General features: G+C 51.3%; 1 protein-coding gene across 4 annotated transcripts; it reads right to left on the reverse strand.

Moving 5' to 3' along the window:
- Window positions 1-18,617: 18,617 nt before the first annotated feature.
- On the reverse strand, window positions 18,618-27,574 carry C1QTNF6 (C1q and TNF related 6). Of its 4 annotated transcripts, none has more exons than XM_084646019.1 (3): window positions 27,412-27,574; window positions 22,726-22,975; window positions 18,618-21,364 (listed from the first exon to the last, which is right to left on the reverse strand). In XM_084646019.1, the coding sequence occupies exons 2-3, from the start codon at window positions 22,967-22,969 to the stop codon at window positions 20,817-20,819; spliced, it is 792 nt and encodes a 263-aa protein (XP_084502145.1). In that variant the 5' UTR covers window positions 22,970-22,975; window positions 27,412-27,574; the 3' UTR covers window positions 18,618-20,816. The 4 variants fall into 4 exon arrangements, with proteins under 4 accessions (XP_084502145.1, XP_084502148.1, XP_084502146.1 ...); XM_084646022.1 differs by lacking the exon at window positions 27,412-27,574 and adding an exon at window positions 24,448-24,623; XM_084646020.1 differs by lacking the exon at window positions 27,412-27,574 and adding an exon at window positions 23,901-24,336.
- Between the last annotated feature and the right edge of the window lie 380 nt (window positions 27,575-27,954).

Raw genomic sequence — 27,954 nt, forward strand, 5'->3', positions numbered from 1 at the left:
ACCATGAGGCAAGGATAAGACCCATTTTACAGATGGCCCGGAGAGGTTATGAAGCAACTTGCTCACTCAACAGGTAAGCAGTAGTGCCAGGAATAGAACCCCAGGAGTCCTGGCTCCTTCTCCTCTGTAGTGACCAGGGCAGAAGGCTCCTTTCACGCTACAGCCCCCACAGAGATGGCTCCTTAAGATGCACTCCTGCACATTTTCACAACACCCAGATATTGCCTCCACCCCACACTACACACCCAGATAGACACAAACGCAACCCGATTCTCAAACTCCCCACACTTCACAACAAACACCGGCACACACGCATCCCCCGACGCCCACTCCTCCCCCCCGTCCCTCATACACACAAATAGCATTCTCTGAAGTACAACCGATCACATTTCCTGTCTGGTTAGGGCTGCACAAACATGGCCCATGGTGTTGGAGCCTAGCTGCGGCACGTCTGCAGTGATCACTGAGCTGAACACTCCCTGCGTCCAGGCCTCAGCACCTCTGAGGTGTGAGCACAGGTCCAGCAGAAGGTTTTGCTGAGCGTCTGGGAGATGAACCCTAAGTCACAGAGAGCTCCAGGATGGGCAATTTCAGAGAGCAGAATGCAGGGATGTTGTGGGACTGGCCCTCTGCGACGGCCAACCTGGACAAGTGGGTTCAGGGAGTGCTGGGGAGAGGGTTAGCTCTTTGTCACGGACAGGCCAGCACAGAAAGTGGGTGTGAGAGAGGTTAGCTCTCAAATACAGAGAATCCAGGAGTAAGACAGTGGTTTGAGGGAATGGGAACAGTTATTTTTACAGAGATTGCAGTTGAGGGCTGTGTGGGGTGTAACTCCTCACATGAATCCTGAGAGGGTAAATTAAGCCCAGCAGCAACAGGAGGGGCTTGTATAAAGCCAGCTGTTGGAAAAGGCTGCAGTCACTCCCCAGGAGAAGGGAGGAGTGTTTGGAGGCTGCAGAGCCATGTAGCCTGCAGTAGCTCTCTGGGAGCAGGGAGTGGTGAAGCTGGCTGACCCAGCGAAGGAAGGTTAGGAAAGGGATCAGGGAAAGGCAGTAAGGTCTAAGAGGGAACAGATCTTAGCTGCTGGCTAGAGAGTCCCTAAGCCGGAACCCGGAGTAGAGGATGGGCCCAGTTTCCCCGACCAGACACTGAGGGAGTGGCACATTGGGGCAGTGAAAGGGAAGACTGCCTGAGACTGCTCGGGAGAAGGGACTTTGTTACCCCGGAAGTGGAAAACATGTAAAATGACCTGGCCGGAGGGCTAAGTTATGAAGAAGAAGCAGCAGCTCGTGCAGTGAGAGAGGGGCCGCAAACCCAAAGAGAAAGGCGGAGGATGGGAAGGGGCATCAACCTTGCGAGCTATTCCCCAGAGTGACCAGGAGCCATCCTAGCAGGGCATGGAGCACCCTGTCACAGGGGCTCGAGGGCACCATTTCACACAAAGCATTACAGTCCAGACACCAAGGAGGCATCAAGCTCCTGGTCAAAATGCTGCAGTAGAGAACACAACACATCAGCCTCCAATAGAGACAATCTGCTGTGAATGCCATGGGTCGCAGCGCCCTGCTCCATATAATCTGGCAGTGCAAAGGGGCCATAACAGGACATAAGCTTGGTATTCCTGAGCCAGGGAAATCTCTGCATGGCATAGGCAGACAAAGAATCTGGCCAGCTACACCCTAGTGGAGAGGGTGTAGCCAAGGAGTGGGTGTGCGGGCTAAGTGCTACCACGTTCCAGCAAGCCCTAGCTCAAGGGGGGCCAACGTGTGGCTCCGGAGCCCCATGCGGCTCTTCAGCAGTTAACATGCGGCTCCTTGTAGAGGCACCGACTCCGGGGCTGGAGCTACAGGCACCAACTTTCCCATGTGCCGGGGGGTGCTCCCTGCTCAACCCCTGGCTCTGCCACAGGCCCTGCCCCCACTCCCCCCTTCCCTCCCCATCCCCTGAGCCTGGCGTGCCCTCGCTCCTCCCCCGCCCCGAGCCTCCTGCATGCCACGAAACAGCTGATTGGGAGGTGCAGGGAGGAAGGGGGAGGTGCTGATCAGCGGGGCTGCGGATGGACGGGAGGCGCTGGGAGCTGGGGTAGGGGGGAACTGATGCGGGGCTGCTGACGTATTACTGTGGCTCTTTGGCAACGTAAATTCTGGCTTCTTCTCAGGCTCAGGTTGGCCACCCCGATGAAGCTAGTGTAATGGCCACTTGGGGACTGTAACCAGCCAGAGTAAATTAGACTAGCCTACTCTAGGGGCTGAATTGCCCTGGAAATTGAGAAAAGACAAAGCTAGGGTGGAGAGCCCTTAATCATAATCAAATACTTTCAATATTTATGGTGCAGATGCCGAAACTCTTTCCCCACTTGGAGGGCTTTTGTTTGCACCGGTCGTAGTGAAATGGCCAGCATACCTGTGCTGCCCTGGTGAGGGTTGCCAACCCTTCACGGTTGTCTGGGAGTCTCCAGGAATTACAGATTAATCTTTCATTTAAAATCACATCATGTGATGAAACTTCCAGGAATAGATCCAACCAAAATTGGCAACCCTAGCCCTGGAGTAAAGCAGTGTTCCCTCGGCACAACTTATCCTGCCTACATTAGCGATTTTGTAACAGTGTCATTTACATCGGTGCAAAAATCTGTAATGCGGACAAGCCCCATGCAGCAGCCTACTCTGTGATTTAGTTCCCTGGGTATCAAGGGGACTGCCTGCAGACAAAGGTACTACTCGGTGGGAATAAAGGTAATGGAGCCAGGTCCTATGTGTTTGGACAGCACTGCAGCCAGGGCCGTCCCTAGCTATTCTGGGGCCCTACGCAGCCTCTGCGGGGGGGGGGGGGGAGCTGGCTTGGGGGGCAGGGGGTAACCACCCCCCAGCACTCACCGGCAGCGTGGCTGGGGCCGGGTCCCTGCACTTCCTGCCGCCAGTGAGTGCATGCCTGGCCGTGCTGCACTCCTCAGGGGCAGGAAGAGGCAGGGCTGGGGCGGGGGTGGGAAGAGGTGGGGCGGGGGGGGGCTTTGGGGAAGGGGTAGAGTGGGAGCGAGGTGGGGGCAGAACAGGGGAGGGGCAGGGCTGGGGGGCCTGGGGCTAGAGCAGCACGCTGCTGCGCTAGGCACCTGGAAATCTGGTGCCCCAAGTTTCCTGGAGCCCTATGCAGCTGCGTACTTTGCGTATGGGTAGGGACGGCCCTGATCGCCGCTTTTTCAGTAGCAAAACTTCTTGCTAAACTTGCAATGCAGCATTTATTATACTCATCCTCTCCCCCAGTTCCCTTTCGGGCCGGGCCTGCTCTCAGCCCAAATATCAATCGCTTTGGAAAGTTGGAGCTCACAGCAATTTAAGCGAGTTGGCCAAAAAAACCCTTTTTCCTCTTTCCAAACAATGCATACAATGTTAGCTGAGCACAGATGAGGCCAAGCAGAAGGGTAAGACATCCAGCTTCATGGGCAGTTAGTCCTCCATGAGGAGCACCTGCTGGGATGGCTGAAAAAAATACATAGAAAGTCACTCTTGTGCATGCATAGTACAAGAATTGAATCAGCTCCACCGTGGGCATAGTTCCATTGCCTTCAATTAGCTGCATTTGATTCACACCAGCTGAGGATCAGGCCCATTACCTTTGGTTGTTAGTTACATCATTTCCTATGAAATTGCGCTAATGAAGCTACGGGCTGTTTTTTTGTGAAGCTGAGCAACACTCCCATCCTCATCGAGCCCCAGTGAAGATGTTCTCCTTTTGGTTTCTTTTCTGTCTTTAAAACAGATTATCAGACATGGGAATTCAATACAAAAACCTTTGTTAATGCAACATCAAGGCTTCATATTTGAACATAGACGTGCAAAAAGTTGAGGTTCAGATTGGATGTATCAATGGGGCCTTTCCCTACTTAAGGGTGAAGCACAGTTGTTCGTTAAAAGCCTGGTTTTGATTCCCCCTTCTCCTACCTGACTGAAACAAACCAACCCCCCTGAAATTTCACATGCACAATCACATGTCAGTGTAGAATTTCTTTGGAATGAGAAGTCATTTGCGTGGTATGAGAGTGCAGAAAATTGCGTGCAAATCATTTGCGTGGAATTATTCTGTTCTGGGTGGTTGTCGGCTCATCATAGCATAAAAAATGGTTTGGCCTAGAAACTCTGCGTTTGTTTTCTTCTGTTGCCCTTGTGGAGGACCGAAGCCCTGGGCTATTTTTGGAGACGTTGAGTATGGTTTATTAACAATATCATCTACAGGGAGGTTCGTATGGCGGGCATGCCATTGGTGCATGACCATCACCATGTATCTTGGAGGAGAAGCTGGAAGTGTGAAGGACTCCTGAGCCTTCCTCCCACCCAAAAGCATTAGTGAGGTTTCTCGACACCCCTGGGGTTAGTTTTGGTACCTTCCAAAGAATGGGGTTTTTTTAAGTGTAACCTTTACTTTGAATTTCCTGTCTTTCAGACATTTACATTTCTTAAAACTACAACCTTCTGTCAAGCATATTTTCCCTTAAATTGTGGTTCTACTCTGAAAAGTGTCTCTGTTAAAATGGGGGTAAGGGAAGCTCTGCTTGTCATCTCAGGGAGGTCTATAGCGAATGTGCTCCCTTTACAGTAAAAAGATGCTTTGGTTTGTTTCCTAACGGCCAGTCTTGCAAACTCAGCTGTGGTTCTGAAAGTCAAGTTGACGTCTTTCCTTCTCGTGCGTCAGTCCCAGTAAGAAAGTTTCTGCAGGCCAATTATGCCCTCCGTTACACCTCTGCAATGCCACAGGGGCTGCTTGGTCCAGTAATAAGACATGAAACCAGATTCTAGTCCTGGTCATGGCACTGCCTCCCTCTGTGACCTTGCCCAAGTAACTTATGGCCAGGCTTGGTGCCTGAAGAACTTTCCTGAAAAGCTGTTGATAAAGCGGCATACGTACCTATGAGATGACCATCGGGTTTATGCAGCATTAACCTCTTGACCTTAGCCTCAATTACTCTACTGGAAAATGGTGATAATGACCCTCACCCAGCTCTGTGAAGGACTGAGACCTGCAGATGAAGGGCCAGATCCTGCATCACACTCAGCCCTCTTGTGCTGCTGCAGCTTGGACATTATTATTATTATTGATTTAAAAACTGTTCTAACCTGAGGATCCCTGCAGTGGGAGACAGCCTGGCTAGAGTGCCGCCTGGAACTTCCCACCTGGACCTGGACCGAAGGGTCCCACCTGGCAGCAGCAGCAGTACCAAAAAAATGGGTCCTGTGCAAGAGTCAGATCTTCATGAGATGGCCAGAGCAGCTCCACACAGCTGACTTGCACTAGGAGGCCAGCATTGCATCAAAGCAGCACCGTAGCCACCTAATCAGTGAGCATTCCGCTGGCTGGTCTGGCGTTAAGTCAGTTACCTGTATTGCCCTGAAAGGAGATTATGATGACCTTGTTGCATGGATGAGTTTAGAAGTGTCAGGTGTGACATGCTGTACCTCAAAGGAGCATCCTGTAACCCCCATATTCATAACTGGTAGATGGTTGTGATATTTCATACACAGCATGCCATTTAAGACACCACAGGAAAGGCCATGATCTGCTGAAACTCACTGTTCTGTCAAAATATGTATATCTTTAGTATGTATGAAGTTATGAGCTTTTGCTATAGGGTTGTTATTGAAACATGTTGTGACTTTGGGAGTCGCCCACTGCTACTTCTCCAGTGACAACAAAGGAGGTGACCCACACCCAGGCGGCCGTAAAACAACCATTGACCAATGGGGGAATTGTAATCAAGAAATCTACAATTCAATTCAAACACCACACAAAAGGGATTTCTCAACTCTGTGACTCAGCAAAGCTCACCAGGACATTCCCAGGCCACTACCTTTCCAGGGACACAGATTAAGAGTATAAAATAAGGGACAGTGACATCATGAGACCACCTCTTTCCTCCAGCACCTATGCTGAACGCAACATAAACAGAGATTTGCTGTTGTTTCCCTGTGTATAGTTCATGAGTGGCGTGGAGAGTATTCATGCAAGTTAGCTGGCTGTGCCTCTGCATGCTGGTGGCTGAGTGATGATAGTGCCTGGAGGGGTTTGCTGTTGGTCACTGGCAAAGCAATGTCAGAGACAACCCAGGCTGGAGTGTTAAGGGGGCACAGTGGTCCCACAGTTCCAGGTTGTACCCCGAGGATCCTGTCACAGTGGTGCAGTGAGCAGGGTGAAATGCACAACCTGTTGTACTGAGTGAGATTTGCACTTTATGCGCTGGTGTAGCAATTTTAAGTGGGATCTTAAATGTGGTGGCAGTCAAAAAGAAGGTTACAAGTTTGTTATTTTCTGTTTGCTTATTTCAGGGGAAAGAAATAGTGACAGAAAGGCATAAAGATGAGCGAGAGTGAAGCAGCTGCAAAGTTAGAGATATACCTATTACAGATAAACAACGAGGAGTCCGGTGGCCCCCTAAAGACTAACAGATTTGTTTGGGCATAAACTTTCGTGGGTAAAATATCTACTTCTTCAGATGCATGGGGTGAAAATTAAGGATACAGGCATAAATATATATTGGCACATGAAGAGAAGAAAGTTACCTTACAAGTGGAGAACCAATGTTGAAGCCCAATTCAGTCAGGGTGGATGTGGTCCACTCCCAATAATTGATGAGGAGGTGTCAATACCAAGAGAGAGAGGGAAAATTGTTTTTGTAGTGAGCCAGCCACTCCCAGTCCCTATTCAAGCCCAAATTGATGGTTTTAAGTTTGCAAACGAATTGTAGCTCTGCAGTTTCTCTTTGAAGTCTGTTTCTGAAGTTTGTTTGTTGAAGAATGGCTACTTTTAAATCTGTTATTGAATGTCCAGGGAGATTGAAGTGTTCTCCTTCTGGCTTTTGTATGTTACCATTCCTGATGATCCTCTTTGTAAAAGGATAAATGGAACATACAAAAGCCAGTAGGAGAACCCTTCTATCTCCCTGGACATTCAATAACAGATTTAAAAGTAGCCATTCTTCAACAAACAAACTTCAGAAACAGACTTCAAAGAGAAACTGCAGAGCTACAATTCGTTTGCAAACTTAAAACCATCAATTTGGGCTTGAATAGGGACTGGGAGTGGCTGGCTCACTACAAAAACAATTTTCCCTCTCTTGGTATTGATACCTCCCCATCAATTATTGGGAGTGGACTACATCCACCCTGCCTGAATTGGGCTTTAACACTGGTTCTCCACTTGTAAGGTAACTCCCTTCTCTTCATGTGCCAATATATATTTATGCCTGTATCCTTAATTTTCACTCCATGCATCTGAAGAAGTGAGTTTTTTACCCACAAAAGTTTATGCCCAAATAAATCTGTTAGTCTTTAAGGTGTCACTGGACTCCTCATTGTTTTTGTGGATACAGACTAACACAGCTACCCCTGTGATACCTATTACGGATAGCGGAAAAAGAGAGAGACTGTGAGCGTCAGTTAAGAATGAAAGAACTGGAGATAAAGGAGAAAGAGAAAGAGGCTTCTAAATGGGAGACAGCACATCAGTGGGCCCTAGAGCTGAAAGCCAAAGAAGCTGAGGAAAGAGAGAGAGAATGAAAACACCAACTGGACTTGCTAGAAAAGCAGAACCAGAAATCACGAAACCCAACTAGTCCCATCACTCCAAGAATCCACAATTGGGACCAGTTAGGTCCTGCATACAAGGAAACAGATGATATCACAGAATATTTTACTACTTTTGAGAGGCTGGGTGCAGTTCATGAAATTCCTGCTGATAAGAAAGTCCCCACCCTGATTGCAAAGTTAACTGGTAAAGCTCTAAATATATTCAATGAAATGCCAATTGAGGCTGCTTTAGATTACTGCACATTTAAAAATACTGTTTTGCAAAAGTTTCAAATCACCCCTGAAATATATTGGGTAAAATGTAGAACTCTTAAGAGGGGTGCTGGTACGAATAATGGTGAATATGTAAACAGGATGAATGACTCAATCAGAAAATGGGTGAGGGGGAAAGGAATTGAAAACCTTGAGCAAATGATTGATCTCATTGGTCAATAACATTTCCTAAGTATATGTGAAGAGGATGTAAAACAGTGTTCCTGGGATACAGATGTGATCTCTGTGGAGGAGATGACTTCTCTAACTGATGCCTTTGAGTAGACCCAGGCATCTACTGAAAGTAAACAACAGAAAGAGGAGTTTAAACCAGTGGGAAGGGAGGTTCCTGTTTTACCCCTGGGAGAAAGGAGGGTGGCTGGGTATTCACCTTCCCAAAACCATTCCTCTAATCCCCATCTCAAACCTCCTTTGAAAACAGACAAGCCCAACAGGTGTTATCACTGTGATTCCACTGATCACCTGAGGAATAAATGCCCTGTGCAGGCAACACGTAGCCCATGTTAGTGCTGCTGTCCTCAGCACAGAAGCCTCTGAGGTGCCTGAAACTTATCGTATTGGTTTTGTGGGACTGGATTCTGCAGAACCAGACATAGAGCATATAAAAGTTGTCAACATTAATGGCAGGGAATACTTAGGATGGGAAGATACAGGTGCACTGATTTCTGTGGTTAAGCAGAGTTTAATTCAAAAAGGTGACATATTGCCAGGACAGAGGGCAGAGCTTTCATTAGTAGGAGGATTCAGGATTCTTATGCCTTTATCCAAAATGGACGTAGAAACTGATGGGTTAGAAAGTGAATTAAAAGTGAGAATAGCGGACAGTATCCCCATTGACATGCTTATTGGGAATGATTTTTCTGGGTAGCTCAGGCTGTTAAGGTGTTTGCCCACAGCAAGAAGGAATACTATGCTGGGACCCCAGAGGGAAAGAGTAAAGTCCCATAAACTGCTGAAGGAATGAGAGAAATTCCTCTGCAGTATGCTTCCAGGTGTGGGTGGGGGGGTGGGGGGGGTGAGCTGAGACCGGCTCCTGCACCACAGCTAAAGGCAGCATCTCCTCAGGAAGGGAGATGGGTGGAGTACCTGTCGCTGTTCCAGATGTTAGTTGCGAGCCCTGCAGATGAACCAGGGATAGATCCCACTCTAGTGAGCATAGAAAGATGTGTCCTAGAGGGGGGCCCAGAGAAGGAAAACAGGGAAAGGATTTCTGTAGGAGATAACAACTCTATAAGCAATTGGCTTTGCCTAGCCAGCATCATGGGGAAAGAATAGTGAGAGCACATAAATGTCTCCACAGTGGTCACTTGGGAGAGAATGCCCAGGACAAAGTGGCTGATTCAGCATCTGTGCACCCACAGCCTGTAACTCAGCTTCAGGGAGGGAACTGTGTAACTGACCTTTCAGAGGGAAACAGTCACACAGCTGACTTCTCGGGGATAGAGAAGGGGTGATGGGTGGTGCCCCAATCCAGGTCCCAGTTTTCCAGGACACTGGTCCTGACATGCTTGTGGAAAATAACTGTGTCTCTTTAAGTCAAGATGCAGCTCACACAGCTGTAACAGCCGAGAAATTGAGTCCAGGAAGCTTCCAAGCATCGGTTGTCTGTGAGCACACAAATGACCCAGCTGGCCGAGGGGAGAGGGTCTTCCTCCAGGCTGGTAAGGCACAGAAAGCAGCAAAGGAAATGCTGCTGAGAACAGAAACATCTGGTCAAAGAGCAAACACTCTGAACCCAGAGAGCAGGGATCACAACAATCTAAGGAAAGGAGGTGGGGAAGGACTCAGTGCTGGGAATGGGGAACACAGGGTGATCCTAAGAGGGGAGATGGATTTTTTTTTATATGTACAGTCCCAGGGTAGGGAGACAGCACAACAAAGGGTCAGCCAATATGCAGGATCCCCCTTAACCCTTACTTCACCAGGCCCTGAGGTTCCAGAATCCCAGAGATATGAGTAGATTAAGAATCCATGCAGAAGGGGACATGGTAGTGAAAGCAAAGTCAGTAAATGATTACATGCAAAGGTTCAAGAAGGAGAAAAAGACACAATGGGTATTGAACAAACAAACCTCAAAACCAGAATGTCTGACCAGAAGGCATGGTATGATAAAGATACTTGTAAACACCCATCTGTGATAAAAAATATGGTATTAATGTTAAATCTTGTGATAAGGTATGGTATGTTATGCACAGTTTTTGGGAAAAGCCTTTGGACATGCTAGAAATGGTAACTGAGAACATATGTAATGTCAGAAGCTTACAGCCTTCTCAGCTACTACCTGTAAACAGACTTAAAGCTTGTCACAGCAGAGAAAACCATAATAAACCTGGACTGCTGTGTGGAAGGGAAAACTGAGGCACACCGCCTCATTGCTTTAGTGACTGGATGCCAAGATAACTACATGTTGGAAAACATTAATATCTATATTGAGTTAACACTAGTTGGGAAAGCAGAAGTGTTAGCAGTAATGCAAAGGTATAAAGAGATGCTTTTTAGTAAGCCAGAGAAAACACACTTGTTAACTTATGAGTTCACTAAACTAGTCAACAGAGTGCTAAAAAGTACACAAAACTTTGCAGGAGCATATGCGGTTAACACTACAATGTTTAGCAACACTTGGGAATTATGTTGTTAAAATTCAAAAGAACCTTAACACACACTGCCTTCGAGTTTGTCAGCAACTGACCATCTTGCAATAAAGTAAGGAGGGAGCTGTAACGTGCTATATCTCAAAGGAGCACCCTGTAACCCCCATATTCATCACTGGTAGATGGTTGTGATATTTCATATACAGCATGCCATTTAAGATACCACAGGAAAGACCATGATCTGCTGAAACTCATTGTTCTGTCAAAATATGTATATCATTAGTATGTATGAAGTTATGAGCTTTTGCAATACGGTTGTTGTTGAAACATATTGTGACTTTGGGAGTCACCCACTGCTACTTCTCCAGTGACAAAAATGGAGGTGACCAACACCCAGGCAGGTATTAAACAACCATTGATCAGTGGGGGAATTGTAAACATGAAATCTACAGTTCAATAAGAGACAGTTGGGCAAGCACCACATAATGAGAATTGCTCAACTCTGTGATTCAGCAAGGTGCACCAGGACATTCCCAGGCCAGTACCTTTCCAGGGACTAAGAGTATAAAATAAGGGACAGTGACATCATGAGACCACCTCTTTCCTCCAGCACCTATGCTGAATGCAACATAAACAGTGAGAAAACAAAGACTTGAACTGAGGAGACTGGTCCCAGGCTGAGAAGGAAATGCCACCTGTGTACTAAGAACTGTAACCTACCTGCAACATCCAGTGAGGCGAGAAAAGCTGTTTGATTCAACTTTTGCTTAGTCTAAAAGTTTAGGATTTAGAATGCCCGTTTACTTTTTATTTTCTTAAGGTAACTGTCTCTGACCTTTAAGCCTACCACTTATAAACACTTAAAATCAATCTTTCTGTAGTTAATAAACTTATTTTAATGTTTTATCCTTACCAGTGAGTTTGTCTAAAGTGCTTGGGAAATCTGCTCAGGTTCCAAAGGTTAGTGCATGTCCACTTTCCTTTGATGAAGTGGCAAACTATTTAATAAGCTTGCACTGTTCAAGAGACGGTCTTGAGCAGTGTAAGATGGTATATTTCTGGGGTGCAAGGCTGGGGCTAGGGAGATTTGCTGTTGTTTCCCTGTGTATAGTTCATGAGTGGCGTGGAGAGTATTCATGCAAGTTAGCTGGCTGTGCCTCTGCATGCTGGTGGCTGAGTGATGATAGTGCCTGGAGGGGTTTGCTGCTGGTCACTGGCAAAGCATTGTCAGAGACAGCCCAGGCTGGAGTGTTAAGGGGGCACAGTGGTCCCACAGTTCCACATTGTCCCCCGGGAATCCCATCACATAGGGTGACCAGATGTCCCAATTTTATTGGGACAGTCCCGATATTTGGGGCTTTTTCTTATATAGGTGCCTTTTACCCCCAAACCCTGTCCTGATTTTTCACACTTGCTATCTGATCACCCTACCGTCACACGATAGCCCCGGGATGTTAGAGCCTTGTGTGCTTACAGTAAGAATAGCTTGTGTTCAACTACACAACAGATTTGTTATGCAGTAACAAAAGGCTCTAAGGCCTAATAAATTAAGATAATTTCAAAGGTTTATTGTACGTTCAAAATGACTTCAAGAAAGTACACGCTGCTTCAGGGAAATGCAATGGAAATAAACCCAGAGCAGTTATTACAAGGGCCTATTTGATGTTTAATCACACTTCCTTTCTTTCTCCAGAGGAGTTTTTCATTATAACCAGAGTCCCCTTTCTGCTTAAAACCTTCCTCCTGCCCCTTTTGTCCCATGAAAAGTCTCCCCCTCTATTTGTCTGTGGGGGCAGCTTTAGAGAGAGAAGATTAGACGGTTGGTTTCTGAATGGGGGAGGTGGCTCATGAACACAACTATTATTACTCTTAATGACATTAATGTGGTTGAATAGAAACTATTTATTTTCAGCAGTGCAAGAGGTGAGTGTGCCTCCCTAAAGCCCTGTGATTTGCACTGGTGGCTCTGAATGTTTTGCCTTTACGGCTCCTCATTGGTGCAGCCTTTTACCCACGCCACATAAGTCTATGGTTTTGCTAATGTAAGGGTGTGGGCTGTCCTTCCAGATTCCATCTGTGTTCTCCTAGGGCTCCCATCACTGCAGTATGGGAGCACCTCACAGCGCCCCCGGGAGGTAGGGAACTATTCGAAGGACAGTGTTACAGGCCACTCTGCAGGGACCTGGGAGGAAGAAATCAAGAAAGAAGCCCTGGGACAACGCACAGATCAAAGAGCTGAGTGGCCTGAAGACCAGTGGCATGTAGACCAGACACATCCTGCACGTCAGAGCCCAAAGGGCTATGCCAGGCCAAGAAATATGATGACATGAAGTGCCCCTCATTTGTCTTCAGTGCCTGCCCCTTGGCGGCACCTATTGTCTTAGTAGCTCTGCTGAGCTGCCGGAGGAGCTGCCTCATGGCAGACTTTTCCCGTGAACGACGCCAGTTCTCTGCCAGCGTAAATGGGTGTCAGGGAGCCAGTGGAGCTGCAGCAGGGAGCTGGGCCCTGGAACTCTACCGCTTGCAGCTGCACACGACATGACACGTTGCAGGCACAATGGCTACTGGTGGTTAGCCCTGAGTAAGTCTCTTTGCAGGGCCTTTGCATATGTGTCAGCTCTGTTGTGAGAGTGGTGCGGCTCCCAGGAGGAGAAGGCAGAAAGGGTGGGGATTATTTTTATCCACATGTGGTCACCGAGGAGCCTTCAGGCTCTGCTTAAGTGGAGGAGTGACATAGAGCCACTTGCAGGTAACATTTCAGGGGTATTATGCTAAAAACTGCCTAAAGTGCTCCACTCACCAGGCCCACTTCAGGGGAGCACCATGGGGGAGACTTGCAGGAGATGTGATTTGACCTTCAGGGCAAGGGGAGGCTGGGATGTTGCTTAACCCATTATCTGCCAGCTCCTAGAAGGTGGTGGTGGGGGGAAGGTGTCTTTTGCAATGCCAGCATCCTATGAAGTGCTGGCTACTCAAGCGAGACAGGTGGTAAGTGACAGAGCACTGAAGCCGTTAATATCTCCTTCTCCCTCTACTCATAGCTCATCAGCAGACTGAGCAATTGTGTCCCCTGTGGCGCCCCCACCAACCTCTCTGTGGAGGTGATCACAACCAGAGGGATGCAGCCAGAGGGATGCAGTATGCCACTGAGGGTGGGGTGTGGAGAAGTCCTCCGGGGTCCCCTACTGTGCATGCGTACACACACGCACACCTGACTGGTGAGGGAGCATCAAAAAAGTTCAAAAGTTTGGCTCAGCTTGAATGCTTTGCTTGGAAACAGACCACGGACAGAATGAACTCTGGGGATTGCTCACCCTTTCTATGTGGTCTCTCCATGTCAGGATCGGGATTCCTTGGGCAGGGCGTGTGTGAGCACACTGCCGCAGCCCCTGCCGCACTAAGCCCGGTACAGGGATCAGTCATGAGTTTCAGTCTCAAGGGCAGCCAGGCTGGAACCTTTCACCAGCACTGACCTCCACCCTAGGAGATGGGCCCATGCAAAATCAACACCCCCCCACTGAATGGGGATCAGGGTGAAGCTCTCTGCGAACTGTTTTTGTCCATTTGGAAGTGATGCTGGCAGCCTGGTGAAAAATCCCCCTTCCCCTGCTGTAAGCCATAGGAGGGGGAGGAACAGCGTGGGCGGTGGAAGGAGTTGTGGTTGCCAGATGTGTGAATTGCTGCTGAGCAGAACAAATGCAACCCAGCCACTTTAACCAAAGAGAAGCAGCTCAGGTGAGAGAGCTAGGTCTCTGACCCTTTCCTGTTGCTTTTCTCAGTCCTCATCTGACCCTCTGATTGCTCCCCCTCCACTTCACACCCAGGGCCCTCCTTTGAGGGTCTTTGAAATGACAGAGCCAGCTGACACTGGAATGAAACATAAAACAAGGGGAAAGTGGGCCCACCAGAATGCTGGCCAAGCAGAGTGCAATGCAAAAGAGGGTTCCACCCTCTCCCCCCACAAGAGCTGTCCTGTGCTTGTTTTTAACCCTGCAGGAGAAAAGAATCATGTGACACAACCGAATCGCACACCAGCGCCCAGGGCATTGTCATCACTTAGTGCATAATAATACTGATGCTGCCTCACAATACGGGGAGGCTGGATTAAAGCATAAGTACCTCAGGCCAATGCCTGCGGCCCAGTTCCTGGAGTCACATGACAGCAGCAGACTCTCAGCTTTCATTAAAAAAAGGTTCTAGCCCTCACAGCTGCAAAGCAAAGCTTGAAAATGTGTAACCAAAGCAGCACTGTCTGCCTGAGTCTGCAGAGAGCCTGAAACAGTCGCTCCACCTCAATGGCTGTTAACTCCAAGACCCACTGCTTAGGGGACAAGGCCAAGGACTCCGTGGGAGGAGCAGAAGGAGTGCTGCAAACCTAGCCCGGCCAAAACGTACACCCCATTGCTGGGTAAGTGGGGGGCGGGGTGTGTGTGTGTGCAGTTTGCTGCTACCCTGCCTCACAGCCACCACTGCTCCATGTAGGGGGTGGGGCCACTGTCATGACTTGCCTGAGGATGTGTATTGCTTTAACACAGCCCCGGGAGGCCCAGTGTAGGTGTCACAACAACCAATACACATGCTGGACTTTTTAAATGACCTACAAGCTGGGCTTGACAGATAGATGACAGGCCCCCGAAAATCGTGATTGACCTGCACGCACACACATACACATGTTTCTGTTGTGGTAGGGTTCCTATCCAGAAGAACCTGGAGATCTGGTCACCTCTGAGACTCTGCCAGCGGAACCCGGGACTCCTAGAGAGCAGTCCGTGTCAGAGTCATTTCACTATGTTTATGGAAACAGGCCAGAGTTAAAGTGGGGACTGTGGGGAGCTCCCCTCCTGAAAGCAGAGGGAGGGCTCCCTAGTTGAGATAAGGGGCACTGCCCCAAAGCTCCCCGTTCCCCTCAGACAGGGTCTGATCCTAAACTCAGTGAGGTCAGTGGAAAGACTCCCAATGACTTCAATAGATCAGGCCCGCGGTGTGGCAAGAGCCCCTCATTTTAGGTCAATCTACTTTAACCACTGACAATAGGGAATGAAAAGGGCTCTCAGTCTGCAGTGACGCCCTGGCAGTTTGTGTGGCAAGTGTCTCAGAGGCACAACAAGACAAGCCCGTGGGCTGCAAACATGTCACAAGCCTGAGTGCATGTCCTCTGTCCTGCCACTCAAACCTGGGCGAGGGGGAGATCAAAGTGACCCGGGGAGCCATTCACACAGCGCCCCAGCCCCTCCCCTGCCTCCTCCTCAAGTCGTCTCAACGGCAAAGCTGGGCTTGAAAAGGGCAACTGTTTCTGTGGGTAAAAGGTGAGATGTGTCCACCTGGGGATGGGAGATACCAGACTGCGGCTCCGAGCTAGACCCTGCAGTGCTGCTGGAGAGTCTGCCCTTCACCACCTGGCCGTGCTCCAGCCCCCAGCCTCCTAGCACAGGCTCTGAGCTGCTGCCCTCTCCCTCCATGGTGCGCAGGGTCACACTGCTGATGGAGCTGCTCTCTCTCTCTCACCTGCCACGGCCCACCTCCAGCAGCCCAGCCTGGTGCCAGGAGGGGGCGCTCTGCCGCTGGAGGCTCTCGCCTGCTCCCTGCGCTCAGCATGGAAAAGAGAAGGAGGCGAGCTGTGCGGTGATTAATTCGCCACAGGCACCAAGTGGGAACGTGCAGGGAGGGACGCTGGGGCTGCTCAGCCTGCTTTTATACCAGCTCTCGGGGCTGCTGGCCAGAGCATTCTTCCCTGCTCCCAGCTGTAAACCTCGCTTGGGTTCGAGCAGCTCACAGGGGCGGGGGAAGGGCAGGCTGGGCTGGAGGGAAAACCAGCCACATCACAGCACAGCTGGCCCCCACGCGGAATGCGCTGAGCAAAGCTCCCCGGCGGGCCTGTCAGTAGAGCCCATTGAACGCCCTGACACGCATACCAGTGCTCCCCTCGGGGCCGACCGCGATGCCCAGCTAGGCCAGGGGGCCAGCTGACAGCTGCCTTGGAGTTTGCAACAAGGGGCCTGTGGACCGTGTTTGGTGCTCCTCCTCCCCCCCACTGCATGTGTGGCACGGCTGCTGAAGGTGGTCCCCTTCTGGGATGCTCTCTTTGGTGCTGGGCTCTCTCTCCCTCCCCTCCCTGCTTCTCCCTTGATTTTTTTTTCCATCTCTTTTTCTTTTTCTTGGGGGTGGGTAGGAAGGGGGAGTAACACGTGGCAAGGAGCTACTGCACAGCTCTCCAACTGGGCTGGGGCTGCAGCCACCATTTCTTCCTCCAGGATAGCCTGTCCTCACGCCTCTGATCTCTCACTTCCCCCACTTTACCTGTTAGATCACAAAAGGGGCAGGAAGCCAATTAAAGGGACAGTCCTTCGGCAGGCACCTTTGAACACTAACGAATAATAAAACCCACCTGTTATAGAGGGCTTTTCAGTCACCACTCTCAAAGTGCTTTACAAAGGAGACCAGTATCCTTATCTTACAGATAAGGAAACTGAGGCACACACTGACAGCCTGACTTGCACAAGCACCCAGTAAGTCAGCAGCAGAGTCAGGAACAGAACCCGCAACTCTTGAATCCCAGACGAGTGCTTTAACCACTAGGCTACATTGCCACTCTTTCACCACGTTATTCATGTGATCCCTCAAAACAGGGTGAGCCAGATCCTCAGCTCCTGTAAACCAGAACAGTTCCATTGAAGTCAATGCTGTTTACACTAGCTATGAGTTTGGCCTGGAGACCCTGAGGTGAGTCAGTGGCTGGTGAAGCAGCCTTGTCAGTGGGTCAAACAAGCTATTTGAGCCCTGATGCTCTGACAGGCACTAACAAAATACTATGGCTATGCAGCCAGCTGGGCTGTGAGATCCCTTTAAGGCTTGGTATCACTCATTCACCTTGTATATGTGGAGTCATAAAGGAAAATGCCATGGTCCACCTGAGATTAGGACACATCACACTGGCTAGTAAATGGCTGACTCACAGGCCAGCCCTCACTGGTGTGCTGGGCACCTTCCTTCTCAGTCAGTCAGGATGGCCCGTCACTCAGTGCCAGGTGGCCAAGCTAGCTAGGCCATTAATGCAGCTTCCCCTTGTGTGGAATGAAGTGGGGGTGATTAGCGAGGGAGCAAAAGAAAGGGCATTATTTGCTCAAATCACACAAAGGCTGAGCATGTCAGCCCCTCACCCCACCCTACCGAATGGCTCCTGCAGGGGCTACACTGGGGTGCAATAGACATAGCGATTCTAGCAGCATCTCCGCTAATGGCACTGAGATGTGAGCATGCTCTGCGCTTCGTGAGGATCTTCCTGTTTGTTTCGTTCTATTAAGGGTGGGGTAGGAGAGAAAAGCCACAGCGGCTCAGGCAGGACCTGGAGATGTGCAAGGTTCCAGCCTGGAGTCCGGAACTGGCACTGGGACCATGGAGAGAGGGAGGAGGAATGTAATTATATCTGCCCCATCCCATCCCAAATGAGTTAAAAACCAATCAGAGGCTCCTGGCACATGAGGCAGCTGAGACCAGGGTCTTACATAAGACCCAAAGCTGAGCCATCCCCAGGCCTCCACTTTCCCCCACAGATCTCCCCAGCCTGAGCCATCACCTCAACCTGGCTCTCAAACTCCCCCCTCACCCCGCCCCGTAACATTACCGACGTTTGTAAACGTTCATTCAATTACTTCATTTCCCTCCGCTATGGTTCAGACGTCACATCTTCCTGGAAATACCACAGGGAAAGCCCGTTCTTCCTGTGTAGAGCAACCAACCAGGACCAAGATCAGCAACAGCACAAGAAAAAACATCTGTTCTCTTACAAGCGACTTCCAGCTCCTTCCCCATGTTCAGCTAAAAAGACCCCTCAAACAACTTGTACTTTTCCCTTCGCTAGTAGTTTATTCTCCAATAACTCCTGCACTGTCTTGGAGCTTTGGTAGCTGAGAACATTTTCTATGAAGGATTAGAAATGTCCTACTAATGACAAATCTCACATAGCGCCTTTCATCCATAGATCTCAAAGCCCTTTACAAAGGAGGTTGAGCATCATTATCTCCGTCTGACAGATGGAGAAACAGAGGCACCGAGAGTCACTCAGTGGGTGAGTGACTGCGCCAGGAATAGAAGCCAGGTCTTCTGGCCTCCCAGACCAGTGGGGCCCCTTGCCTTAACCTGACTGGAGACAGAAAGAAATGATCCTATAAGGGAAATCATCTCAAAGTGCAAAAAAAGTTTTAATAAAACTGAAAACATATATACAAAAGTTCTTGGTAGTTTTCTGTAATGTAAAGCACCATTAAGTCCACAGTACTGTGTGTCTCTGCTACCCTGACACCCCACCCAGTAAGCACCAGTGACTCTTGAAACCTGGTTTAGCACCAAGGGGCTGAAGCTGGCCCACAAAACGCACATTCCCCTGCCCCCCAATGTATTTTAAGCACCGACCAGCTGCCCCTTTGGACTGTTTGAGCTGGCCCTCACCCTGCAGAAGTAAACAGTGACATTGGAAAGGGAGGGAGTTCAGAGCTCAGGTCTGGAAGTTATTCAGCATTAGAGATTCCTGCTGCTCTCTGGGGAGACACAGGGACGCCACACACTGTAAATACACAACAGCTGGGTTGGCAGTCTGTGGCTTCTAAAAAGAGAGGGAGAGGAATTCAATTGCTAGTTCCTTCACTCCTAAACCTCACCCCCAGCATGTGGCTCCCTCACGACTCCCCCAAGCCCGACTCTGGAGTCTTTCCACACTCCGCTGGGCCGGGAAAGGGGAATTCCAGTCTCCATGTTCCTCACACATCACACCCTGGCATTCCATCAGACACACGGGGCCCCTGATAGGACCAACCTTCCTTGGAGGGACCCTGCTTTTCATACCAGTTGTGCTAATGCAAGCGGTTATGAGGGTCATGTGGGGAAGGTCCTGAGACTCGATCCTTTCCCCTCAGCTCCTCATCCTGAGGAAATGAGGGGCAGCAATATGAACAAGAGAGAAACTGGCCTGCAGTGCCCTCGAGTTCACCTCTCCTTTTCTTTCCCTCTGATGTCTTTCTGGTGTGAGTTCCGTCCTGTGGAAAATGAACCCAGTGATAGCCTGGCATCTCATCTTTAGTGTGTCCTCAGTACACGTAGCGTGGGGTTTGCAAAAGCACTCAGAGCTGATTCTGCTGCTAGTGAAGTCAGTGGCAAAGCTCCCTTTGATGTCAGCGGGAGCAGAGCGAGGTCAGCACTGAGGGCCGCTGAAAACCCCAGCTGTCACGCACAGGCCGTGGAAGCACAAGCTTTGCCGTGCAGCCCTGCCAACGTGTCTGACCCGACTGCGAGGGGTGGGCGTGTATTTCAGTCTCCGTGGCTTCTCCACTGAGATCACCAGCAAAGGAGACAGAGTCAGAGGTGGGGATGTTTTTGATGATGTGGACACCTGTTCACTGGGAGCAGGACTGAGATGCCCAACTCACCTTGTACAGGCTACCAAGCAACCACTGGCTATCCCTCTTCCATTGGAGTAGCAGGGAGGTACTGGACAGAAGCTGACCCTGTGCATTAGTAGTAGAAGGTGTTACCTACCACCAGACTCAGCCAGTCCCTCCCCATTGTGTTCTCAAATGGATTGGAGGTGGGATTTTAAAGGAATGATGGTCTCCTAGCAGAGCTGTTCCAGTCATGCCCAGGGGACTGCGGCAGTGGAATCCAGTGGCTGACCACTGGGCCGGATTCTCTTCTCACACCAGCGTGCAGTAGGGGGAATGCTGCTGAAGTCGATAGAGTTACGCTGGTGTAAATCTGGTGGGGGTGGGGGAGCAGGTCTGCTTTCAGCCTCCAGAAAAGGAACAGTCCAAAGCTGGCATGGCTTTGAACCCGACACGAGAGTTGAGACTGGAGAGCACCCCATGGGAGGCTTGGAGGGGAGCTTTGCTGATGGCCGACAGGGTCTCGCTCTCTTTCAACACTTAGGGCTAGATCCACAGCAGGTGTAGCTGGGTGTGACTCTGTTGACTTCAGTGGAGTGACACCGATTTACACCAGCGGAGGATCCGGTCCTCTACGTCCCAGATGAGCGACAGTTTCCACAGCCGGGGACTGTACCATCACTCCCTTGCTTTGTATCAATTCCTGTGTCCCTACTGCTGTGTTAGGCCGTGGGAAGGCTCACATGGCCTAGCAAGACTAGTGGTGACCTGAGGCACCTTCTATTCAAGGCGAATGGGGCTATCCTGGAAGCCAATGACACACTTTGAATGAGGATGGCCCTGATTTGGAGAACTGGTGTTTTCTTTCGGGCTCCCTGGTGCCCTCCCACCCCATGACCCTCCCAGGGAACCCCCAGTCCATTTCCTCCCCTGTAGTTTGCAGTGATTATGGGCAGTGAAAAGAGAGAAGGAGCAAGAGAGAGAAGGACAGACAGGGAGGAGGGTGGTCATTCCAGGCTGGGTTTGATCAAATAGCCGCTGAAGGTGATGTAGATGTCCACATCATCACTGTAGATGGCGTTCTCCCGCTCCCGCTTGTAGAGGCGCACCCAGACCTCATCGTTTTCCCGCAGCTCCAGCATGAGGCTCTGGCTCTGCATGATACTGCGGTCGCTGGGCTGGGCATACAGGATGACCTGCTCCTGGTCGTTGTGCATGACGTGCATGTAGGTCTCCTTGAAGTTCCAGGTGTGGACGTTTAGGCTGAAGTAGTAGAGGCCGGCCGTGTAGCAGTAGAACTTGCCTTTGAACATGTCGAAGTGGCCGTAGAGGTTGACGAAGACGGTGTCGAAGATCAGGGCCTGGTAGCCCTCGCTGCTGTGCAGTGCCTTCTTGCGGCCCACCGAGAAAGCGGCATACTGGTGCTTGCAGGGATCCCCCGGGGCACCCATCTGCCCCTTGCTGCCTTTCTGACCCTGGGAGCCCCGCTCGCCTGGTGCCCCCTCTTTTCCCCATTTCCCTGGAATCCCAGGCTCCCCCCGATCTCCTTTGTCTCCTAGGAAACAAAGCAGAGGGATGCACTCCATGAGATGTGAAAGCTGCCAAGCAAGATGTGAAAGCTGCCAAGCACTGGGCTGTCTTGAGGAGGCCAAGGTTGTGGCCAGAAACTAGAGCTGTATACAGAGAACCTGATTCTTCCCTGTGCAGACACCAGCACAGGTAGTCTGTGCCTTCCCTGTTCAGGGGCTGTGGGGGCCAGTGCAGCCTCCCACACAGGCTAGGGCACTCCTAACTTGTTACCCTGTTTCACAGGCCTCTTTGGGCCTTTGCAGGAACGCAAACTTCCTTGAGCACCGGTTCCCCCGGCCACCCCCTCCCTGCTCTGTCCCCAGAATGCCCCCACTGCTGGGAGCTGTTCTGGAGGTGGTTCTGAGCACCCCTATGCCTAGCGAGCACAAAGGGGCTGCAGAGCAATGATGAACTGGGTCCAAAGAGCAGAATCTCCCATTCGGTGCCAGGACTCACCATGCATGCACATCCTATGCATTAAGCACAGCTGAGATTCAAATGGGGACCCTTGAGGAAGTAGCTGATCTGCACTGGGGAGCCACCCCCATTCCACCCTGAGCTAAGCCAGCAGGTCTGTGGCTGGAAGTCACACTTTGCAAATATGAGTGTTGGGGTGTTCATGCAACCATCCTCCTAGCTGCCTGGGGAGAAAAGTGAATGTTAGGGCTCACGTCATTCCCCTCCTCCCTCTCCCAGATGACATGAGATCCACGGAGATGGCCTCCCATTAGCCTTCCCGGCACAGGACATTAGTACTGACACTGTGTCTTTGTTAACAGCACGCCCTCTCCTTCTTCCTGGCTGGGGAAAGACCCGCTGCTCCCTCCCTCTGCACTGCAGGACAGCCTAATCCTGAAGTAGGTTCAGATTGGCAAGAGGCAACTGCTGATGCTTCTCCCCCAGTGGCAATAAACAGGAGCCAGTGGAAAGCAGGAGAAGACGTGGCTCCCCTGAATTCAGAGGCTACAGCAGGACGACTGCTGGGTTCAGGGGAAAACCAGCATTCTACAGGCTGATTGCACCTCTCTGGCGACATGAGCCCAAGTCTACACGTACCAGCATGGGCACATTCCCTTGATAATGACAGACAACTAGACGTCCATCAGTCTGGACATCAGGAACTGGATATGCTGGGGCACGCCCTTCAGTCTGGCAACTGGGAGTTTGATGGGTATAACTGATGCACTGGCTATGCTAGCATGTACCAGTTGCCCTTCTGTATGGTGACACTGAAGTCACTGGTAGTCTGTGGGCACTGGTATGCCAGCACAGAACCTTACCTTTCACTAGGGTGAAGCTGGTTCCCAAGCAGACCTTGGGTCCCAGGCACACCGGCTTGGCACTTACCCTTCAGTATGGTGATGTTGATGTACGGACGCACCTCCGGCATTGGGTACAGTGACGAATGGCGTCCGGCAGTGCCGGGGGTGACCTCTGAGGAGCCATGGGAATCCAGTGGGTCGCAGCAGCGTCTGCAGCCATTTGGGAGGGTGGTTGCTTCTTTGGGGTCGGGCTCATCAGCAGGTGCCCCAAATACAAACAGAGGGAGCACAAGGAAGGCCACGCGAGCTCGTAGCTGAATCATTACCATAGTGACCTGGAAGACATGAGCCAGTAAGAGAGAGAGACAGAAGAAGGGGATGACTGAGCCAAGGCAGAGGCCAACATGAAAGGGCAGGGCACTGCACCTCCATTCTCTGTGGCTAAAGCCAGTTCATTTCATCGCGGGAGCAGAGAGGGAAAGAAGGAGACAGAAAGACAGAGTTAGTAACTGTTCTGTAGAGAGCTGCTACTTTGGAATCTAATACATGGCTGTCCCTGGAGGGCTAAGGCTGCAGGCCAAGCCTCAGTGGTGTCATGGCTAGGGCATGCCTGACTCCCTGGAGTCCTGGCGCTAAGAGGAGGCCTGTCCTCCAGAACCTACAGCACCAGCACCCACAGTGCAACCAGTGGAACCCAGGGCACCAGTGCCTGGGGATTCAATCTTCAGGCTGCAATAAAAGGAGAAGAGGCAAATCCAGAAGCCCCTGGTGAGGAAAACAAACTCAGGTCTGAGGTTAGCTCTGCGATAAGGGTCGTGACCTTACAACACTAAAAACATCCTGCTTGGGTCATTTTCTCACCTCATACAGCTGGCAAAGCCGAAACCATACCTACTTCTGAGCTGATGCCCTGACATATTGGGGGGTGGAGGGAAAGCACATTACCAGGGTATTCCTGAGCGGTCTGCTGCTATCAGGACGGACAGGAGATCTTGTAGGGGAACGATAAACCTGTTAGCTCATGGGAGCCTCAAATCACCTTAAGAAAAGGAGGACTTGTGGCACCTTAGAGACTAGCCAATTTATTTGAGCATGAGCTTTCGTGAGCTACAGCTCACTTCATCGGATGCATCCGCTGTAGCTCACAAAAGCTTATGCTCAAATAAATTTTTTAGTCTCTGAGGTGCCACAAGTCCTCCTTTTCTTTTTGCGAATACAGACTAACACGGCTGTTACTCTGAAATCAAATCACTTTCTAACCTTGCAGGAGGGTCCCAGACAAACTTCTTGCGGCTCACTCAGCAATGGGTGTTTTCTTTCATTGGAGCCTTGCCCTAAATCCCATTAGAGAGCATCTAGCCAGCTCACGCCCCAGTGGGTACTGTTCCATCGCGGCCAAGGTCACAAGGTGCGGCCTGGTGACCCGCTCACAGGACTAGAAACCGCATGCTGCTGAGTCCTCTCCACTGACTGAGTCTGTGACCTTGGCCAAGTCACTTCCCCGCTCTCTGGCTCAGCCCCCCGTGGGGGAGTAGCAATATTTACATGCGGGGGGGAGCGGCGTTGGAGGCTTAGCTAGCAGTGGCCAGCTTCTGCTCTCAGCGGCACGAAGCCGGGGCAGGCAGCCGAGGGCCACCTCTGGCCCTGCGGTGCTCCCACAGCAGGAGCCTTCCGAGGGGCAGCGCGGAAGGGGCCGCGTGGTTGCTCAGCTCCGCCTGGCCGCGCCTACGCCGGAGCTGGGGGGGGCGCAAAGGGCCCCGGCGAGCCGCGCTTGCGATCCAACCCGCAGCCCTCGCCCCCGGCTCACCCTGGAGGAGAGGCGACAGGCCGCCGGCGGAAGGGTCCCCGGGCGCTGCGAGCCGCTCACGCCCCGCTGCTGGCCGGGCAGCCTCTGCTGGCGCCGCCCGCCCCGAGTCGCAGGGCGCGGGGAGCTCGCTCGCTCGCTCGCTGCCGCCAAAGGCACCGCAAACCGCTGGCTTCGGCGCAGAGCCGGTCTGCGCCTCCCTCCCCGCCCCCGGCGCGCCCCCTTCTCCCCGCACCGCCGCCTTTAACCCTTGCGTGCGGCTGGGGAAGGTTGGAAAGCGAGGAGACCCCCCCCTCGCCCCAGCCCCGGGCCCTGCCTTCAAGCCCCCCCGGGGGCAGTGGCAGCAGCTCCCTGCTCGGGTTTGACACGCACAGGGGGTGTCCCTCGGGAGCAGGGGCATTGGGCAAGTCCCCGTCCATCACTTGCCCTTCTGGCCGAGACAGTCCCTCCAGGCCTGACCTTTCCCTGCCAGCCCCCTCTGCTCTGCTGCGGCACAGCGGGCCCCGAGCCCTGCACAAACACCCCCCCCCCCCACCAGCATGACCCACTCCTCGCTACTGGCCTGCCCATGCATTAGCCCCCCTGCTGCCACTGGGGCAGAGCTGATGCTCACCCCGAGCCCCTACTGGGTGGTTAGGGCAGGCTTTCCCCAGTGTTCCCTCCTCTGCTCCATTTCCTTACAGCGCCTCCTATTGACTGGGGCAGGGATCTGTCTTTTCCCTGTTTTGGTTCCCTCTCTGGCACGCGGGTCATGTCCTCTGCCTGAAATCTTGCCCAGAAAGGGCGTCTCCAGCTGGAAACGCTCTGAAACGTGACCTCGCTGGGGAAAGCCCACACCACCAACTCTTCCCCAGCTAGCACTCTCGAGCCAGGTGTGTACATGGCTCTTTGTAGCCAGCCCTGGGCTAGCTCATCATGCCATCTGCAATGGGCCTTACGTGATGGGTCTGGGGCCAAGATGCCGTGCTGTTGCAGGATTCCCTTTACCCTCAATTCCCCATGCAGCTAAGCCAGAGGCCTTCCAGGCTCCTTCTCTAGTCAGACCTGGCTCAGGCCTGCGGCCGCGTTCCTCAGGATGGACAGCCAGGGGTGAGCAAAGCGATTTCCCCCTCCACCCTGTGAGCATAAGTGTCGACTCAGCAGGTTTGCTCCACTCCTGTAATTCCAGAGGGAAGCCGGAGAATGTTTAACAGGCCATGGGAGCCTGAGGAAAGGAAAAGTTTTTCCAATTTGTTTAGTTTGGGAGTCAGAGGCGGTTACAGCCGGCTCGCTTCCCGAGGAGTAGCTGTGGCTTGGCAAGAACCCCAGCACCACTGGTAAAGCAAACGGAAAGTCTGGGGAAATATGTGCAGAGAGCGTGGGGCAAAGGAGGGAGGGGGAGCACTGGAGATGTTATTGCCCTGCCTATTCTACTGGAACCCCCACAAGTGAACGCACATAGACACATGCCCCTTTCGTCCCAGCCGGCAGGGTGGACTCACCAGGGCAGAGGTGCTCTTCAGCAATTCACAACAGTACTCCTGACTTCTAATCCAGGTTCTGCCATGGACCTGCCTGGTCACCTCTCTGTGCCTCAGTTTCCCCATATGTAAAATGGGGATGCTAGGCCAAATTCCCTGCTAATGGAGTTGTGCTAGTTGATAGTGACAGAGATTATGACCCTGAATTAGCTACCTCCCATATCTAGTGGGGAGGCTTAATTAGTTAATTTTTTGTAGAATGCTAAACATTATTATTCTTAGGGTTGGGAGCCTACTGCGGGGTGTGAAAGTGAAGCCACAGCACTGAGTGAATATGAAGGTAGAGCCAGTCTCCGAGTCATCTTGGCCTAGCTCAGGGGTAGGCAACCTATGGCACATGTGCCAAAGGCGGCATGCGAGCTGATTTTCAGTGGCACTCACCGTGCCTGGGTCCTGGCCACCGGGCCGGGGGCGCTGCATTTTAACATAATTTTAAATGAAGCTTCTTAAACATTTTTAAAACCTTATTTACTTTACATACAACAATCGTTTAGTTCTATATTATAGACTTACAGAAAGAGGCCTTCTAAAAATGTTTAAATGTATTACTGGCATGCGAAACCTTAAATTAGAGTGAAGAAATGAAGACTTGGCCCCCTACTTCTGAAAGGCTGCTGACCCCTCGCCTAGCTCATCTGGGAGCTATTGACTATTTCCAAGTAGGATATTTTCCATCCCCTTTTGCAGCTCAGCATCTTATCTATGGGAGACATTTTTCCTTGGAGCAGTGGGAGAAGGTTGGCTTCCATCTTCTCTCCAGTCTTCTCGCTACACTCTTGTGAGCTAGCGGAGTGGGTAAAAACACGGTTTACATGGGCTATTTTATCGTCTGATCAAGAGCACATGGGGAATCCACAGGGCTTTGCGCACGCGCACACATATGCTTTCTCTCTGCCTTGAAGCCAACCCAGGAAAGCTCTTGCCAGATTGGATTCCAGTACTCTCTGCTGAAGTGCAGCTGCTCCCCCGCCCCCCACTGGACAAAACCTGGAGGGTGAAAGAAATGAGCTTCCCCACTGTCCCCTTCATTACATTGTCCCTCCCCACCCATCACATGCACGACTCCTAACCTATCTACAGAGACTGACCCCTGCCCTGTCTCCCCACCACCCATCCCCTGCAAGTGTCCCCTAACCCATCGAGAAGGACTACTGTCCCCTCCCCTGCACTGACCCCTTCCTAGCCTAATCACAGGAGCTCCTCCAACCCCCTGCAGTCCAAGCACCACACGCACAAACACACGCTTCCTTGCATCATCCACAGTCACTGAGCAGAGCTGGCTCTTTCTCTAGGCTAGAGGCATTATGCATATCTGGAGGAAGGCAAATAGCCCCTTCCCACTTCTTCCCAGCCACTTATCCTTTATCATTAAGTAGCTTTTCTATTTCCACCCCTTCCCACTCTCCAGGTGCTTTGCCTTGCAAGTGGAAGACAGGGAACCCCTTACCTCTGAACCCCTTAAGAGAGGTCCTGCACTGAGCTACGTGTATCCTCAGCTGCTCCTTGTTAGCACTGCAAGAGGAGCCCCTGAGAGGAGGCCCAGCTGATTGAAACCAGCTGCTGGCCAAGGACTCTTATGTAATTACTGTCTTTTCCATCCTCCCTTGGAGGAGGGTCTGGTCCTTTGTGAGTCCCTCCCTCATGCTGTGGACTGTACCAGGCTAAGCAATCTCCTGCCTTTCTCTCCTCCTCCCCCCCACCCCGCCCCCATTACTTGTTCAACTCAACAGCTGATTCCCCTTTTAGAGCAGGGCCTACTCCTTAGAAGCAGAGCTAGCTCTGTCCTGGAAAGGAGTGAGTGCTTTCTAATAGTCAGCGTAGGGAGTTGTTAGTCCTCTGTTATCTTCCCAGCCCTGCCACTGACTCACTGTGTTACAGGCAAGTCACTTAGGCTCTCCTGGCCTTAGTGAAATGGGCCAATAGGCCAAGATATTGAAAAATGACCAGTCATTTTAGGTGCCTGAATATTTGGGTACCCAAAAGACACCAT

This window comes from Lepidochelys olivacea (genome assembly GCF_965140295.1).
Source record: "Lepidochelys olivacea isolate rLepOli2 genome assembly, chromosome: 1".
Classification (NCBI taxonomy): domain Eukaryota; kingdom Metazoa; phylum Chordata; order Testudines; family Cheloniidae; genus Lepidochelys; species Lepidochelys olivacea.